Source organism: Pristis pectinata, chromosome 2 (genome assembly GCF_009764475.1).
Source record: "Pristis pectinata isolate sPriPec2 chromosome 2, sPriPec2.1.pri, whole genome shotgun sequence".
NCBI classification, from domain to species: Eukaryota; Metazoa; Chordata; class Chondrichthyes; order Rhinopristiformes; family Pristidae; genus Pristis; species Pristis pectinata.
In genome coordinates, this window is record NC_067406.1 from 110136856 (window position 1) to 110152300 (window position 15445).

Sequence of the window (15445 nt, forward strand, 5' to 3'; positions counted from 1 at the left end):
CAGACACTATTTACTGTTATTCCCTGATTTATATTTTGTTTTCTTTCAATCTTTATGGTATCTGGTGCAATGGTCATTGGTAGACATTTTAATAAATAAAGCAATTATCAAGTAAAAATGGTTATAAAATTTTGACAGCATTTTATTTTATTAAAGTGGAAGAACAGATTGTTGAAGAAGCATGAAAATCCATGAGTTTAATAATCAAAATATTTTTGTGCTCAATGTAGCAATAGAAAACAGCAGTAATACTCATTATCTGACATTTCCATTATCACTGTAAATCTAATATATCCTGATGAATATTCTGTGCTATATTCTAACAATGTTAGTCATCATTTAAATAAAAACACTTTTTTTTCCATACAAATGAATATTTGTTCACTGCGAAGGCTGATTTGCCACAGTGGGGCTTTATCTCATTAGGGAAAAATATCATTGTCAATTTTGCTCAACTGCTCTTCCTTTACATGGGATTCTTCTGGATGCTCCAGTTTCTTCCCACATCCCAAAAATATACAGGTTGGTAGGTTAACTGGCACACTGTAAATTGCCCCTCGCATGTAGTTGACCAGTAGAGTCTGAGGGAAGATGATGGGAATATGGGGAGAATAAAATAGGACTGGTGTAAATGAGTGTATATGTGGGAAGAGAAACAGAGTTAATGTTTCAAGCCAATGACCCTTTTTCAGAAACATTCACTCTCTTTCTCTCTCTCTCTCTACAGATGCTGCCTGACTTGCTGAGTATCTCCAGCATTTCTGTTTTTATTTCAGCATTCCAGCAGCTGCAGCTTTTCTTTCTGCTTTTTTTTAGATTAGAGATCCTTTGTTTGATTGGGACTGGTATAAACAGAACACATCTAATTGCACACCTGACCAAAGTTTGCCAAAGGTAGTAGAGAAATTCAGAGCTTTTCAATCATCAGCACTAGGCAAAAGGGTGCTTACCAAACACTACTGACTAGACCAGACTTAGGGGATCAAGGACAAAGATAAACGTACCTGTTCTAGATTTGGAACTGATATGGGGCAGCAGATTATATGAATAGAGATTAGGGTGAAGAGAACGCATGCGAATCCTATAGAAACTATAGCTACGCTAGTCTGGATAAAAGTAACTGATTAAAATAATACTGATTGTAAAATAAAACCACTTAAAACTGAGTGAGTTCTCCATTGAGGTAGGAAAACTCTTCACACAATGTTTCCTCTACATATTGCTCATTAGCGGTCCAATTCACTCATGCACAGAAAATGGAAAATCAGCTCTCACATAGCACCTGAGGATTTTGGCAAATATTCCCTTTGAAAATCTTAATTTCCTGATAGATGATATCTTCCAATGTAGGACATCCTTTATCTGATTATTTTTATACTCTATTATATATTTTATTATGTTATACCTTGAGACAACATAATTAATTATGTGTTGAATCTTCTATCTTAAATGCAATATATGTCCACAGCAAAAAAAAACAAGAAACCAGCAAGAGAGTAAAAGGGTGATTCTTATCGGTCCCTAGAAGAGACCACAAGAAAGGAACAAGAGCTCACCCATCCGAGCAGAATTCTGAACAGAAGCATTCAAGTCACTTAGCAGTGGCGCAGTCCATCAGGTTAATGTCAGTGAATGAAGAAGCGGCAGACTTGAAATTCCAGTCATCAAGTGTGTCCGTATTTTCCTGCTCAGGGATATCTGCAAAACAACAAATACTTTGAAACAAAACTGCATAAAGAGAAATATCCAGTTTGTCATAGGCTTCTGTTCCTTTTACTATCGAGTTAACGATATGAGGTAGTTCTGTGATGGAGGTTGGAGGAAGGAGAAGTCTGCCCCTCACATTTTGGGTAGAAAGGAGGTATCTAACTGCCGGACCACAGCATCCTGGTGTACCTGTTTATCCCAAGTGCAGTTCAAGACCTAATCATTGACTTGCAGGAGTGCTGGACATTTCAGTTTGGTCTTTGTGCAGGTTCCACCAGAACATCTCTTGATTTGTTTGATGCGTTTTACATCAAAGCTTATTGCCTTAAGTTGCTTCAAATATTTGACAACTACACACTGTACATGAAGAAGAGTACAGCATAGGAACAGGCACTTTGGCTCTTGATGTCTATGTCGACCATGACGCCTATTTAAACTAATCCCATCTGGCTGCACATGTGACACTTGCACTGTCATTGTTTTTATCTGTACTACCTCAATGCACTCTGTACTCAATGTAACTGCACTGTGTAATGAATTGACCTGTATGATAGGAATGCAAGACATGTTTTTCACTGTACCTCAGTACAAGTGACAAGAGTAAACCAATACCAATACCAATGGTCTATATGCCTCCATTCCATGCCTGTTCATGTACCTGTCTAAATTCTTCTTATGTTGCTATTGTATCTGCTTCCACCACTTCCCCTGGCAGCACTTTCCAGGCATCTACCACTCTCTGTGTAAAAATCTTGCCTAGCAAATCTCTTCAAACTTTCCCCCTCTCACCTTAAACCTATGCCCTCTAGTATTTGACATTGCCACCCTGGGAAAAAGAGTCCAACTATCTACCTTGTCTATACCTCTCATATGAAAAACACGATGATGCTGGAGGAACTCAGCAGGCCCAGGCAGCATCTGTGGAGGAAAGCAGGCAGGTCAACGTTTCGGGTTCAGGACCCTTCTTCAGGAAAAGGGGGAATCCCAATATATAGGAGGGAAAAGCAGAGCAGTGATAGGTGGACAGAAGAGGGGAGGTGGGGTGAGCACAAGGTGGTGATAGGCAGGTGCGAGGGAGGAGGGGAGAGCAGATCCACTGAGGGATGGGTCAAAGGTAAGGAGAGGGAGGAAAAAAAAGGTAGAAAAAAGGAGACTAGGAAAGGGAAGAAGCACGGTAGGGGGTGGAGGGTGGGGGGTGGTGGTGGTTGTGGGGAAGGGGGGTAGGATTATCTAATGTGGGAGAATTCAATGTTCATGCCGTTAGGCTGCAAGGTTCCAAGATGGAAAATGAGGTGCTGTTCCTCCAGTTTGCGCTTGGAATTCTCCTGGCAGTGGAGGACGCCGAGGACTGTTATATCAGTGATAGTGTGGGAGGGGGAGTTGAAGTGACTGGCAACGGGGAGATGCAGGTTGCGGTTGTGGACAGAGTGCAGGTGCTCTGTGAAACGGTTACTTAGCCTGCGTTTGGTCTCACTGATGTAGAGGCCACAGGCCTATCCCTCTCTTTATTTTATATACCTCTATCAGATTGCCTCAGCTTCTAATGCTTCAGAGAAAGCATCCCAAGTTTTTCCAAACTCTCCTTATAGCTAATTGTGTTCACTACATCTGGAGTTTTGTAATCTTGCTGGACCCTGAGTAATGTTGACAACTCTGTTATACAGCCATCTGCAACTGCGTACCTGGACACATTAGATACGAAGCCAGTGAAGATGAATGTTAAAGAAAACTGCAGGCTACTTGGATCACATTGTGATGATTATTGGGCAAGCCCAAGAGAATCTGATCCTCCCAGCATGGACTGCTATCGGGGGTGCTGCCCCATCCCCGACCACTTTTCCCCATGATCATGATCCTGATCCATAAGGCTTTGATATCCCAAACCAGCTTGAAAACCCCAGTTTCCTGAGTCCTGAGATCCCCAGAGGAGTCCTTGCTTTCCTCCCAACTCCCGACCTCATTTCTCACCACCTGCCCAGTCCTTAGTGCAATCCCTCTTCCCCCACCTTCTGACAAGGTACACACCCTTGAAGCCTCTGTACCCCTCACCTCCCCCGACTCACTCACACATTATCATGAATGTAGTGTAGCCCAGGGATCCCATATATGTCCTTCCTTTCCCAGCCACAATAACAGTGAGTGTACAGGCTCCTGTGCCTCCCCTCAGCACTCTTCTGCCCTCCCCTCACCATAATACAGCCTCTAATGCATTCCCTTATCACCTTCCCCCGGCTCCTCCCACCAGGGCAGGCACAGTAGTGTAACGGTTAGCATAACGCTATTACAGCGCCAGTGACCTGAGTTCAATTCCCGCCACTGTCTATAAGGAGTTTGTACATTCCCCCTGTATCTGTGTGGTTTTTCTGGGTGCTCCAGTTTCCTCCACGTTTCCAAAGACGTACAGGTTAGGAAGTTGTGGGCTGCTATGTTGTGCTAGAAGCGTGGCGACTCTTGAGGGCTGCCCCAGAACATTCTACGCAAAAGATGCATTTCACTCTGTGTTTCTATGTACATGTGACTAATAAAGATATCTTATCTTATCTTGTAATGCAGGTTCTTATATCTTCCCTCCCCACCGTCCCCTTGCCCTCATTATAGTCCTGGTTCTGATTCATTCCCTCACCACCCTTTCCCCCCATCCCAGTACTGACTCTGAAGCCTTCCCTTACCATCACCCACACTCCATCACAGAACAGACTCCGGTTCCTTGCCCCCTACCACAACCACAGAACACGCTCTGATTTCCCCACCACCACCTTGTCCAATCACCCTGCCAAAGAGATTCCAATGCTTTGCCACCCTTTCCACCTCTTCCGCCCCCACGGTTGCATCATACAATTACTGAGCCCTTTCTCAACACCCCCTTAACCCCCCGCACCCATCCCACCCTGCCAGCGTGTCCAGATTGGCCTTATTAGAGCATATAAAAGGAAAATCAATTGCAAAGCTTGCTGTGGTTCTCCACACCCAAGGTGCAGATATGACAAAATCCCAGAGCTTAACACTCAGATCAGGGATCCTACATACCTGAAATACCTATGCAGGTATCAGACAAAACAATGTAACATCTTTCAGCAAGCCAAGAGAATGCAACACAATTTCACTCAAAACATGCAAACATTTGTAACGAAGTCTCCGATATCATATTCATCACAGGGGCACGCGATGCTTGTCACTAAAGTACAAAGTGACTACTTTTACCTGCTTTCCACATGCACCAATTGTCAGTAAATTTCAAACAAACTTCATTACCTTGGTGCAAGAGGTGCTTCTCAGACTTGCCTGACATCATCTGCTCTCACACTCCGTGACCATAAACAGGGAGCTCCATTCCTAGAATCCTAACTCCCATTTGAAATGGAACCAGATTAGGAACATTGCTGTCAGTTTAGAAATTCCTCCATACCGGTTTTTTCCTACATTAAAAGAGCATTGTGTCTGCCCAATGCTGTTTTCAAAAGTTCTAAAAAAATTGTGATATTTTACGACACTTTTTAAAAACAGTCTTGTTGGCTCCCTTGGGTAGCAACACACTATTATAGTTTCAATAATATTAAGTGAAGCTCCGTTTAAACTCCTGCAGCTTCCAACACTTAGCCATGCAGCTGAGAACTTATCAGCCAAACTTTAAAGGCACAGACACAACATTATCAGCACTCTTCCATTTGAATTTACCTGATTACATCTTTGGGTGAAACAGTTCTTCCTAAATATGCTATCAGAATCAGTGAGAGGGACCTGGAAAGCCTGGTGGAAAATTACCCACAAAGGAAGTATTTCATGTTAGGGGCCACACAAACTCTTGAGGGCTACCTGCTGGATGATACCAGGAAGAGGTTGCCAGGGAGTTGTCTGTTAAGCACAGTATCTCCACAGTGCAGACCAGTATCACAGGAAGTATCATGGTCTCATAACATTTGTCAAGCTGACTCCTCAGTACTGACTACTTCATTATATCTACAGTCTTTACTTTCACTCTCTGACTCACATACATGGTCTGCTTCTGCCTCCTTTGCATCCTCTCTCTCTCCCCTTCTGTCTCTCTCCCTTTCTCCCATTTTATCTCTCCTCTCCTCTTTCCTCCTTCTATCTTACCCTTTTCCTCTCTGCTGCTCCTTATTTGCCATTTTCCCTTTGTAATGACTCCTCCTCTGTTCATTTTTTCCCCTTTCCCAGTCCCCACTGCTCTCTGTGCCTCTCTCTCTTGTCTCACTGCTCTCCATATGCCTTTCCCCCTTTCCACTCTCTTTCTCTTTCACTGTGTGCCTCTCCCTGGCTATCCTTCTGGCTGTCTCTCCCTTTCCATATTTTTTTCCAACGTCTTCACTCTGTGGTTTGTTGTACTATGCCTTGTATGCAGGACAAACACTTATAACAAATAGCTGTAAATTTCTTATTCAAATAGGCTGCTGCCAAAGGCAAATGACAGAGTTATACCCGTCACAGTATATCTTTTATTGAAGGCAGTAGGTCTCAATTAATAGCAGTGGCCAATACAAGGTATCAAAAGTCATACCATGTGGTAGACTGTTAATGTAACTTGGGGGAGTCTCAACCCAAATCTCATCAAAAGATGCCAGTCAGCACAAACTTTCCAGCTAAATTAAGGAGATGAATTTACTGTTGGGAGCTAAAACACTCAGAATCATACTTATCGTAGAAATATTGTTCTACTCTGCATCAATAGCACTGTGTGTTTTTCTTCAGAGTTCTGTGAACAGACGTCTAGCTCATAATCTCTTTTTATCTGTCAACCGAGTAGCATTAGCACATCATTTATCATTTAAGACAAGAGCATTTTGCAGGATTATTGGTGAAGCGTGCCAATAAATGTTGTCCTTTCCCAAAGGTTGTCACAATGTAAAATTCCATTGTGTTTCCTGCTGTGTGCAGTTCCCATGATGCTCACGGCTTTTTAGTAACTTGCATAAGTCAAAGACAAGTTTATTGTCATATGCACAGTACATAATATGGACAGGTGAAATGAAAAGCTTACTTGGAGCAGCATCACATGCACATAGCATTGTATAAGCAGGATTCATAAGAAAAACATAAATTAAACATAAATTATATGTGTAGCGGCTGCTACCGCGATGTGAAAAACAAGACACTAGTCGAAGGGTTTCAGGACAAGAACTGGTTTATTTTCCCGCCTTGCACGGGCCTTTTAAGAGAGCCTGTTCCCGCCCACTCAAAACGGCAATGACGTATATGCTATGTCATCAAATCTTTCCCGTGCGCGGGTTCTCCCTGTCGCTCAGGGAAGACGAAGGCCCACCTCCATCTTGGGCCTCGCTGCTCCGATGACGCGTGACCCGACCGCCGAGCCAGTTTGCTTGCTCGAATGGTGAGTCTCTACACATACACCCCCCAGAACCGGCGATACGGTCCCCAAGGTCCTCAGGTTGTGTTAGCCGTTGCTTAGGAGGTCGGCCTCTGCGTCACGGTGCTGGAACCTCGACCGGTTGTTGTAGATCTAAATGGGCCGGTTTGAGGCGGTCCGTCGTGAAGACCTGTTCCTTGCCCCCAATGTCCAAAATAAAGGTGGATCCATTATGATAACTCGGAATGGCCCCTCATATGGTCGTTACAACAGTGCCCGAGGTGTGCCCCTGCGAACGAAAACAAACTTACAGTCTCGTAGTTCTTTTGGCTTACAGGACGGGGCTTGACCGTGCCGCGAAGTGGGAATCGGGGCCAAGTTGCCGAGCCTCTCGCGCAGTCTTTCCAGGACTGCCGTGGGTTGTTCCCCTTGGTCCCGAAGGGTGGGTATGAAATCCCCTGGGACGACCAGGGGCGCCCCATATACGAGTTCAGCTGACGAAACGTGGAGGTCTTCCTTGGGGGTAGTGTGTATGCCAAGTAGGACCCAAGGCAGTTCGTCGACTCAGTTAGGACCCTTCAGGCGGGCCATCAAGGCTGATTTCAGATGGCAGTGAAAACGTTCCACTAACCCGTTTGATTGAGGGTGGTAGGCCGTGGTGATGTGCAGCTGTGTCCCCAGCATGTTCGCTAATGCAGACCAGAGGCTGGAGGTAAATTGGGTGCCTCTGTCTGAAGTGATGTGGGCCGGAACACCAAAATGTGAGATCCAAGTTGTGAGCAGCACCCGGGCGCAGGAATCAGTCATGATGTCAGATAGAGGGGTTGCCTCTGGCCACCTCGTGAACCGGTCCACGATGGTAAGGAGGTACCGGGCTCCTCTTGAAACTGGCAGAGGGCCAACGAGGTTGACGTGTATGTGGTCGAACCTCCTATGGGTAGGCTCGAACTGCTGTGGCGGGACTTTGGTGTGTCGTTGGATTTTCGATGTCTGGCAGTGCGGACAAGTCCTGGCCCACTCACTGACCTGTTTGCGCAGGCCATGCCAGACAAACTTGCTGGCGACCAGTCGGACAGTTGATCTGATGGACGGGTGCGCCAACCCATGTATCGAGTTGAAAACGCGTTTCCGCCAGGTTGCAGGAACTATAGGGCGGGATTGACCTGTTGCGATGTCACAAAGGAGGGTCTGCTGACCTGGACCAACCAAGAAATCTTGGAGCTGCAGGCCCAAGACTGCGGTTCTGTAGCTGGGCAGCTCGTCGTCAGCTTGCTGTGCGTCAGCCAGGGCCGTGTAGTTGACACCCAGGGACAGGTTGTGGGTGGTCGGTCTGGAAAGTGCGTCAGCAATGACATCGTCCTTTCCGGAGACATGTTGGACATCCATTGTGAATTCGGAAATGTAGGACAAATATCTCTGTTGACGAGCTGACCAGGGATCGGAGACTTTGGAGAAGGCGAAGGACAAAGGCTTATGGTCAGTGAAAGCGGTGAAAGGCCTGCCTTCTAGAAAGTACCGGAAATGCTGGACCACCAGTTACAGCGCTAGAAGTTCCCTATCAAAAGCACTGTATTTCAGTTCGGGTGGTCTAAGGTGCTTGCTGAAAAATGCCAAGGGTTGCCAACGGCCTTTGATTAATTGTTCCAATACCCCACTAACTGCGGTGTTGGATGTGTCCACCGTGAGGGAGGTTGGGACGTCTGTCCTAGGGTGTACAAGCATTGTGGTGCCTGCCAGGGCATCCTTGGCCTTAACGAAGGCAGCCACAGCCTTGTCGTTCCAGGCGATGTCCTTGCCCTTACCAGCCATCAGCGAGAACAAAGGGCACATGATACGGGGTGCTGCAGGGATGAACCAATGGTAAAAGTTGACCATCCCAAGGAGTTCCTGTAGGCTTTTGACTGTGTTGGGGCGGGCAAAATGGCGGATAGCGTCTACCTTGGCAGGTAGGTGTGTTGCCCCGTCACTGGTGATTTTGTGGCCGAGGAAATCGATAGAGTCAAGTCTGAATTGGCACATGGACGGGTTGATCGTGAGGCCAAAATCACGGAGACGGGAATACAGTTGGCGGAGGTGGGAAAGGTGTTCTTGGTGGTCATGGCTGGCGATTAGTATGTCGTCTAAGTAAATGAACACGAAGTCCAGATCTCGGCCTACCATGTCCATCAGCTGCTGGAAAGTCTGTGTGGCATTCTTAAGGCCGAACGGCATTCGAAGGAATTCGAAAAGGCCGAATGGGGTGATAATCGCAGTTTTGGGGACGTCATCCGGATGGACCGGGATTTGGTGGTATCCCCGAATGAGGTCCACTTTGGAGAAGATGCGGGCCCCATGTAGGTTCACTGCGAAGTCCTGGATGTGAGGGATGGGGTAGCGGTCCGGGGTGGTGGCATCATTCAGCCTGTGGTAGTCGCCGCAGGGCCTCCACCCGCCGGTGGGCTGTCTGACCTGTGAACAACCCCCAGTTCCTCCATGCGATGGAACTCTTCCTTTGCCAGGCGGAGCTTGTCTGGGGGTAGTCGTCATGCTCAGGCATGAAGGGGTGGCCCTGTGGTAATGATGTGGTGTCGCACCCCGTGTTTGGGCTTAGAATTTGTAAACTGAGGTGCCAAAACTGATGGGAATTCGGCTAGGAGCTTGGTGAACTCGTTGCCAGACAGGGAAGTGGAGTCCAGGCGCTGGGCTGGTAGGCTGGTTTCTCCCAGGGGGTAGGTCTGGAACGTTCTGGAGTGAACTAACCGCTTCCCTCGCAGGTCGACTAACAGGTTGTGGGCCCAAAGGAAATTGGCTCCTAGGAGTGGTCAGGCGACGGTGGCAAGGGTAAAGGTCCAGGTAAAATGGCTGCTGCCGAATTGTAATTGGTGTACGAGTACTGAAAGTCCGTATTGTTGTGCCGTTTGCGGCATTGAGTACAGGACCTTGTTGCCTGTTACGAGTGTCGCAGCCAGTCGGGGGCAAAATACTGACCTCTGCTCCAGTATCGACGAGGAAACGCTGCCCAGACTGCTTGTCCAGAACGAATAGGAGGCTTTGTCGGCGACCAGCCGCTGTAACTGTCAGCGGCGGCTGGCCCTGGCATTTCCCTGAAAATTGCAGGGTGGGTGGCATCGACGGGCCTCTGCACCCCACCTCTGATGGTAGAAACACAGCTGGTCGCCAGTGACGTTGTCTGTGTTTCTGGGGTGTGGTCGCTTGGTTGCTGGGACTGGTTGAGGCGGGCGTTGGGCTCGTGGCCTGGCGATTTGGCCAACGGATGAACTGCTCTCACGTTTGGCCTTCCACAGGACATCTGCCCGGGCAGCTACCTCACGTGGGTTGCTGAAGTCGGCATCGGCTAACAGCAGGTGAATGTCATCGGGTAGTTGTTCAAGGAAGGCCTGTTCAAACATTAGGCAGGGCTTGCGTCCCTCAGCCAATGCCAGCATCTCATTCATTAGGGCGGATGGGGATCTGTCCCCCAGGCCATTGAGATGAAGCAGGCGTGCGGCGCGCTCACGACGGGAGAGGCCGAAGGTCCAAATCAGAAGGTCTTTGAAAGCTGGGTACTTATCTTCCTCCGGAGGAGACTGGATGAAATCTCCGACCTGGGTGGCTGTCTCCTGGTCCAGAGAGCTGACCACATGGTAGTACTTTGTGGAGTCGGAGGTGATCTGCCGAAGGTGGAATTGTGCTTCGGCCTGGTTGAACCAGACGCTGGGACGAAGTGTCCAAAACGTGGGCAGCTTGAGTGCCACTGCGTTGGCTGCTGCGTTGTCGTCCATTGTGCAGGTCCAAGATCTGTTTGGACCGTCGGGGTCACCAATGTAGCGGCTGCTACCGCGATGTGAAAAACAAGACACTAGTCGAAGGGTTTCAGAACAAGAATTGGTTTATTTTCCCGCCTTGGCGGGCCTTTTAAGAGAGCCTGTTCCCGCCTACTCAAAACAGCAATGACGTATACGCTACGTCATCAAATCTTTCCCGCGCGCGGGTTCTCCCTGTCACTCAGGGAAGACGAAGGCCTACTGCCACCTTGGGCCTCGCCGCTCCGACGACGCGCGACCCAATCGCCGAGCCGGTTTGCTTGCTCGGACGGTGAGTCACTACATGTGCAATTTTTTCAAGAAAGACACGATTAGAACAAAAAAAACCAAAGTCCATTGTAGTGAAAAGTAGTCAAAGTGTTGCCATATGGAGGTAGTGATTAGTGTTGTGTTGGTTGGTTCAATAACTGAATGGTTGCAGGGAAATGGCTGTTCTTCAGCCTGGTGGTGTGGGACTTTAGGCTTCTGTACCTCCTGCCCAATGGTAGTTGTGAGAAGATGGCCTTTTTCCATGTGCATGTCCATAAATTGATGTCAGCAAGCAATTTGACAATAGGAGAATCACAGCAGTGACCAGCTTCTCCTCACCCAAAGTTTACACAGATGTTATTTTGCCTACTTACTAAGGTCAGTTATATTTCACACAGCCAATTCATTGCCTCCTTACAGGGAGAAAGGAGGTAACCGCCTGGGTTATGATAAATTTGCAGTTATACTTTTTAAGGTATGCGGAATAAGCAAAACCAGAAAAGTTTTTCCTTTCACTCTAGAAAACTTCAGAAGATTCAAAGAGTTATTTTAAAGTAATAAAGTGTTACAATTGCACAACTGCTGAATGGTCATTGACCTGAAGTGTTAATTCTGTTGCTTCTTTCCTTAGTTGCTGCCTGACAAACTGGGTATTTTTTTTTAACATTTTCTGCTTTATTCCCAGCATCTATGCTTTTCAAGTTGTAATTTTTGGTTGCTTCTCAAAATGCTTCACATTCAATAAATTACTGCATTGCTTTTAGACTGGGAAAGTGTGATTCTGAGCAGTCTGCTTTTGGACTTCCTAACTATTAATCATTTGTTTTCAGGATAAATTCTTGGCCTTCACAAGTGACACAGTTGCCAGTTGGTTCGTGTTCCATTAAAAATACCTGATTTCCCCATTTAGTGTGTGATATGGACAGATTCAGTTCCATCTTTTCTCTGGATAGACTGACAGTACTATTCTCTTAAATGAATTACCAGACTCTCTAAATATTACAAGCAAACTGCAAAACAGCACAGACTTTCTGGTAAAACCTGAGTTTTTTTGGACTGAAAAGAAAACCTTAGCAGGTTTTGCATATTCAACATGCCTTTAAAATGTTGGCTGAGGTGATTGGCTCGAATACAAATAACTTCCTCAACTCTCTTTGAATAATACGTGGTGGCAACATGTTGATCTCAATGTTGTGCACTATGTCCAAATGATGTGCTTTGATGATACTGTATCTTGAGATCTTGGAGAATCATTCCCTTCATGCTTAGTTGTTTTATTTTTTAGATGCATATCAACACAAAGCAGAAAGGTTCTTGGGTTTGGGAATAACCGCTGGAATTAGATCCAAAAAAAACCACAATGTAGAAATCAACTCCAACTGTCATCATTTTCCAAAAAGAAATTAGTGCAAAAGTGACCATGTTTTTAGGTTTAAGCTCTGGAGTCCAAGACACTGGAAAAAACATTTAACAGCATACTGCTCAGCCTAAGCATTAGGTCCTTTCTATGTATTGGTATTGGTATTGGTTTATTATTGTCACTTGTACCGAGGTATAGTCTTGCATACTGTTCGTACAGATCAATTCATTACACAGTGCAGATACATTGAGTTAGCACAGAGTGCATTGAGGTAGTACAGGTAAAAACAATAACAGAGTATAAAGTGTCACAGCTACAGGGAAGTGCATTGCAGGTAGACAATAAGGTGCAAGGTCATAACAAGGTAGATTGTGAGGTCAAGAGCCCATCTCATCGTATAAGGGAACCATTCAATAGTCTTATCACAGTGGGATAGAAGCTGTCCTTGACACTGGTGGCATGTGACCTCAGGCTCCTGTATCTTCTGCCTGATGGAAGAGGAGAGAAGGGAGAATGACCCGGGGTGGGTGGGGTCTTTGATTATGCTGGCTGCTTCACCAAGGCAGTGGGAGGTATAGACAGGGTCCATGGAGGGGAGGCTGGTTTCTGTGACGTGCTGGTCTGTGTCCATAACTCTCTGCAGTTTCTTGCGGTCCTGGGCAGAACATTTGCCATACCAAGCCATGATGCATCCAGATAGGATGCTTTCTATGGTGCATCGATAAAGAATGTATGGTGTAATAAAGAGATACCAAAAAGATACCGAAGCCTGCTTTGGAACCTTCTGAAAAATTAGGTTGCTTGGAGCAAAAGTAGCCTCAGCTCTGCTCTATTCATGTGAAGCTGATATGAATGTGTCCTAGCAGGTGACTGTCATGTTAATTTTTAACATCAACAAGGAGTTAGCAAGAGCAGGATAGTGGCTCCCATATTTCAAACGTACTTCAACTTTTCAACAATTTCTGTGGAGGAAATGCTATCCTGTAATGAAATTGAGCATTGGTAATAACTATGCTTTTTCGTTTGCCTGACCATTGAGAGAACAGAAGCTATTAGTATGTTATTGATTTATGCTGGATCAACGTAGCAAATGAATGGGTTTTAGCTGCACATGGTTCATGGAGATAACTAGACCTTCATAATAAACACTTTAGCGGGGTTGGAGACACAAGAGACTGCAGATGCTGGAATCTGGAGCAACACACAAAACGCTGGAGGAACTGAGCGGGTCAGGCAGCATCTATACAGGGAAATGGAGATAACCACCTTTTTATACTGGCTATCTCCACTCTTTCTTTCAGTCCAAATGAAGGGTCTCAACCCGAAACACCCACTATCCATTTCCCTGCGTAGATGCTGCCTGACTCGTTGAGTTCCTCCAGCGCTTTGTGCGTTGCTCTAGCAGGAATGCTACAATGTAGATACAAGAACAAGTCAGAGACTCGGCATCTTGTGCTATGTAACTCACCAACTGGCACTTCAAAACCTTTCCCTCATCTATGGGGCACAAGTCCACTTGGCTGGATGAGTGCTGCTCCAACAACTATCAAGATGCTCAACATCATCCAGATCAAAGGAAACTACATTATTGGCTTGATACCTCAGCCACCATCTCCTCTACAGATGCCATCTACAAAATACACTGCAGTTACACCCAAGCTAATTTAACAGCACCTCCCACACTTACAACCTTGATCATGAAGAAGGGCAAGAGTAGAAGGTGCATCAGAACAGTGCTGCCTGCATGTTCTCCTCCAAGTCATGAATCAGCCTGACTTAAAATCATTGTTGTTTATTTCTCATTGTTGGACCTTCTTATCTCATAGCACTGAAGTGGCTTAAGAAAGTGGTTTACCACAGCCTTCTCCAGGGCAATTCAAGGATGGATAAGAAATGTCAACACTGCCAGTAGGGCCCACATCCAAAATGTATATAAATAAGAAAAAGAACTTGAATCAACAATTAATTATGATGTGAAATGTTATCTGAAATATAACCATCAGATGGTGGTCACCAAATTCATGGTATGCTCTTGTAATATGGTAAACAATATACTCCATCACGTAATACATATAAAGCACCTATTTTCGTCAACTTGCTCCACTTTCTGTTATTTTACCTGGCCACGTCATGTGTGAGTATGCCTGGGCTAAGTTACCATTCAGTAGATAGCAGTTAATTACGTGAGACTGTCCTTTGCACTGACAACTTTTATCCCCCTGTCTGGACCACAGTAGTGTTAATTCATGGTGCATCATAATCCATCAACAAGCTTTAAACATTCAATTTACTTGATGCAGTATCATAAATAAAAAGCAAGATTAAACAATTGGATTTCGATCCAACAGTTGGGGAAAGAATTTCAAATAGTGGATTGTGGCAGACTTATCCAATGTATTTGGGTTGGATCCAATTAATTGGATGAATAGATGTTTTTGGTGGACTAGCAATAAACATTTTTCATTATATCAAAGCATAAAGGAGGACGTTAGACTATTAATTGTGCATTGATCAATGGTTTGATCCCTCCTTTCCCCTCTTTGTTTGCTTGAGTAATATTCTGGGACAAGTCCTAAATGATATGAGATTGAGTTGTTCTCATCTGTTGCAACTAAAGGCCAATAAATCAGTAAGTTGCATGCTGGAACAGGCTAAGGACATATATAATCATCTATCAGCAAGTCTGAGGCAGCATGACTTGCTCAGCACTTAGTTTCTCAATTGAGTGAAAGCAAACTTTGCCTTTGTGGTCAATTTGAAATCCTGAACAAAAATTGTTAAATTATAAATGTATTCTTCAAGGCCTTATCAATCAGAGACATGAAAAGCAACATGCTATGAGGTTAATAGTCCAGCTAACGATCTAATAGTTATTTAATTTTTATTCATTCTTTAAGTATAGGTTGTAACTGAGTGGGGCCATTGTTTAGTTAGTAGCACTGTTGAAGCATTAGAAGGTTATGATCTAAAATGTTGCCCCAGAAATCTGAGCACATTACTACC

The 15445-nt window shown here is 45.4% G+C and overlaps 1 protein-coding gene across 2 annotated transcripts in view; it reads right to left on the reverse strand.

Annotated features, from left to right (window-relative positions):
* The window catches only part of LOC127585962 (uncharacterized), a 148074-nt gene that overhangs the window by 49004 nt on the left and 83625 nt on the right, over positions 1 to 15445 (reverse strand). For both annotated transcript variants that reach the window (XM_052043721.1, XM_052043729.1), the window contains exon 6: positions 1557 to 1698. In XM_052043721.1, coding sequence (XP_051899681.1) covers positions 1592 to 1698 — 107 coding nt within the window. In that variant the 3' untranslated portion in view covers positions 1557 to 1591. The remainder of the gene's footprint in view (positions 1 to 1556; positions 1699 to 15445) is intronic.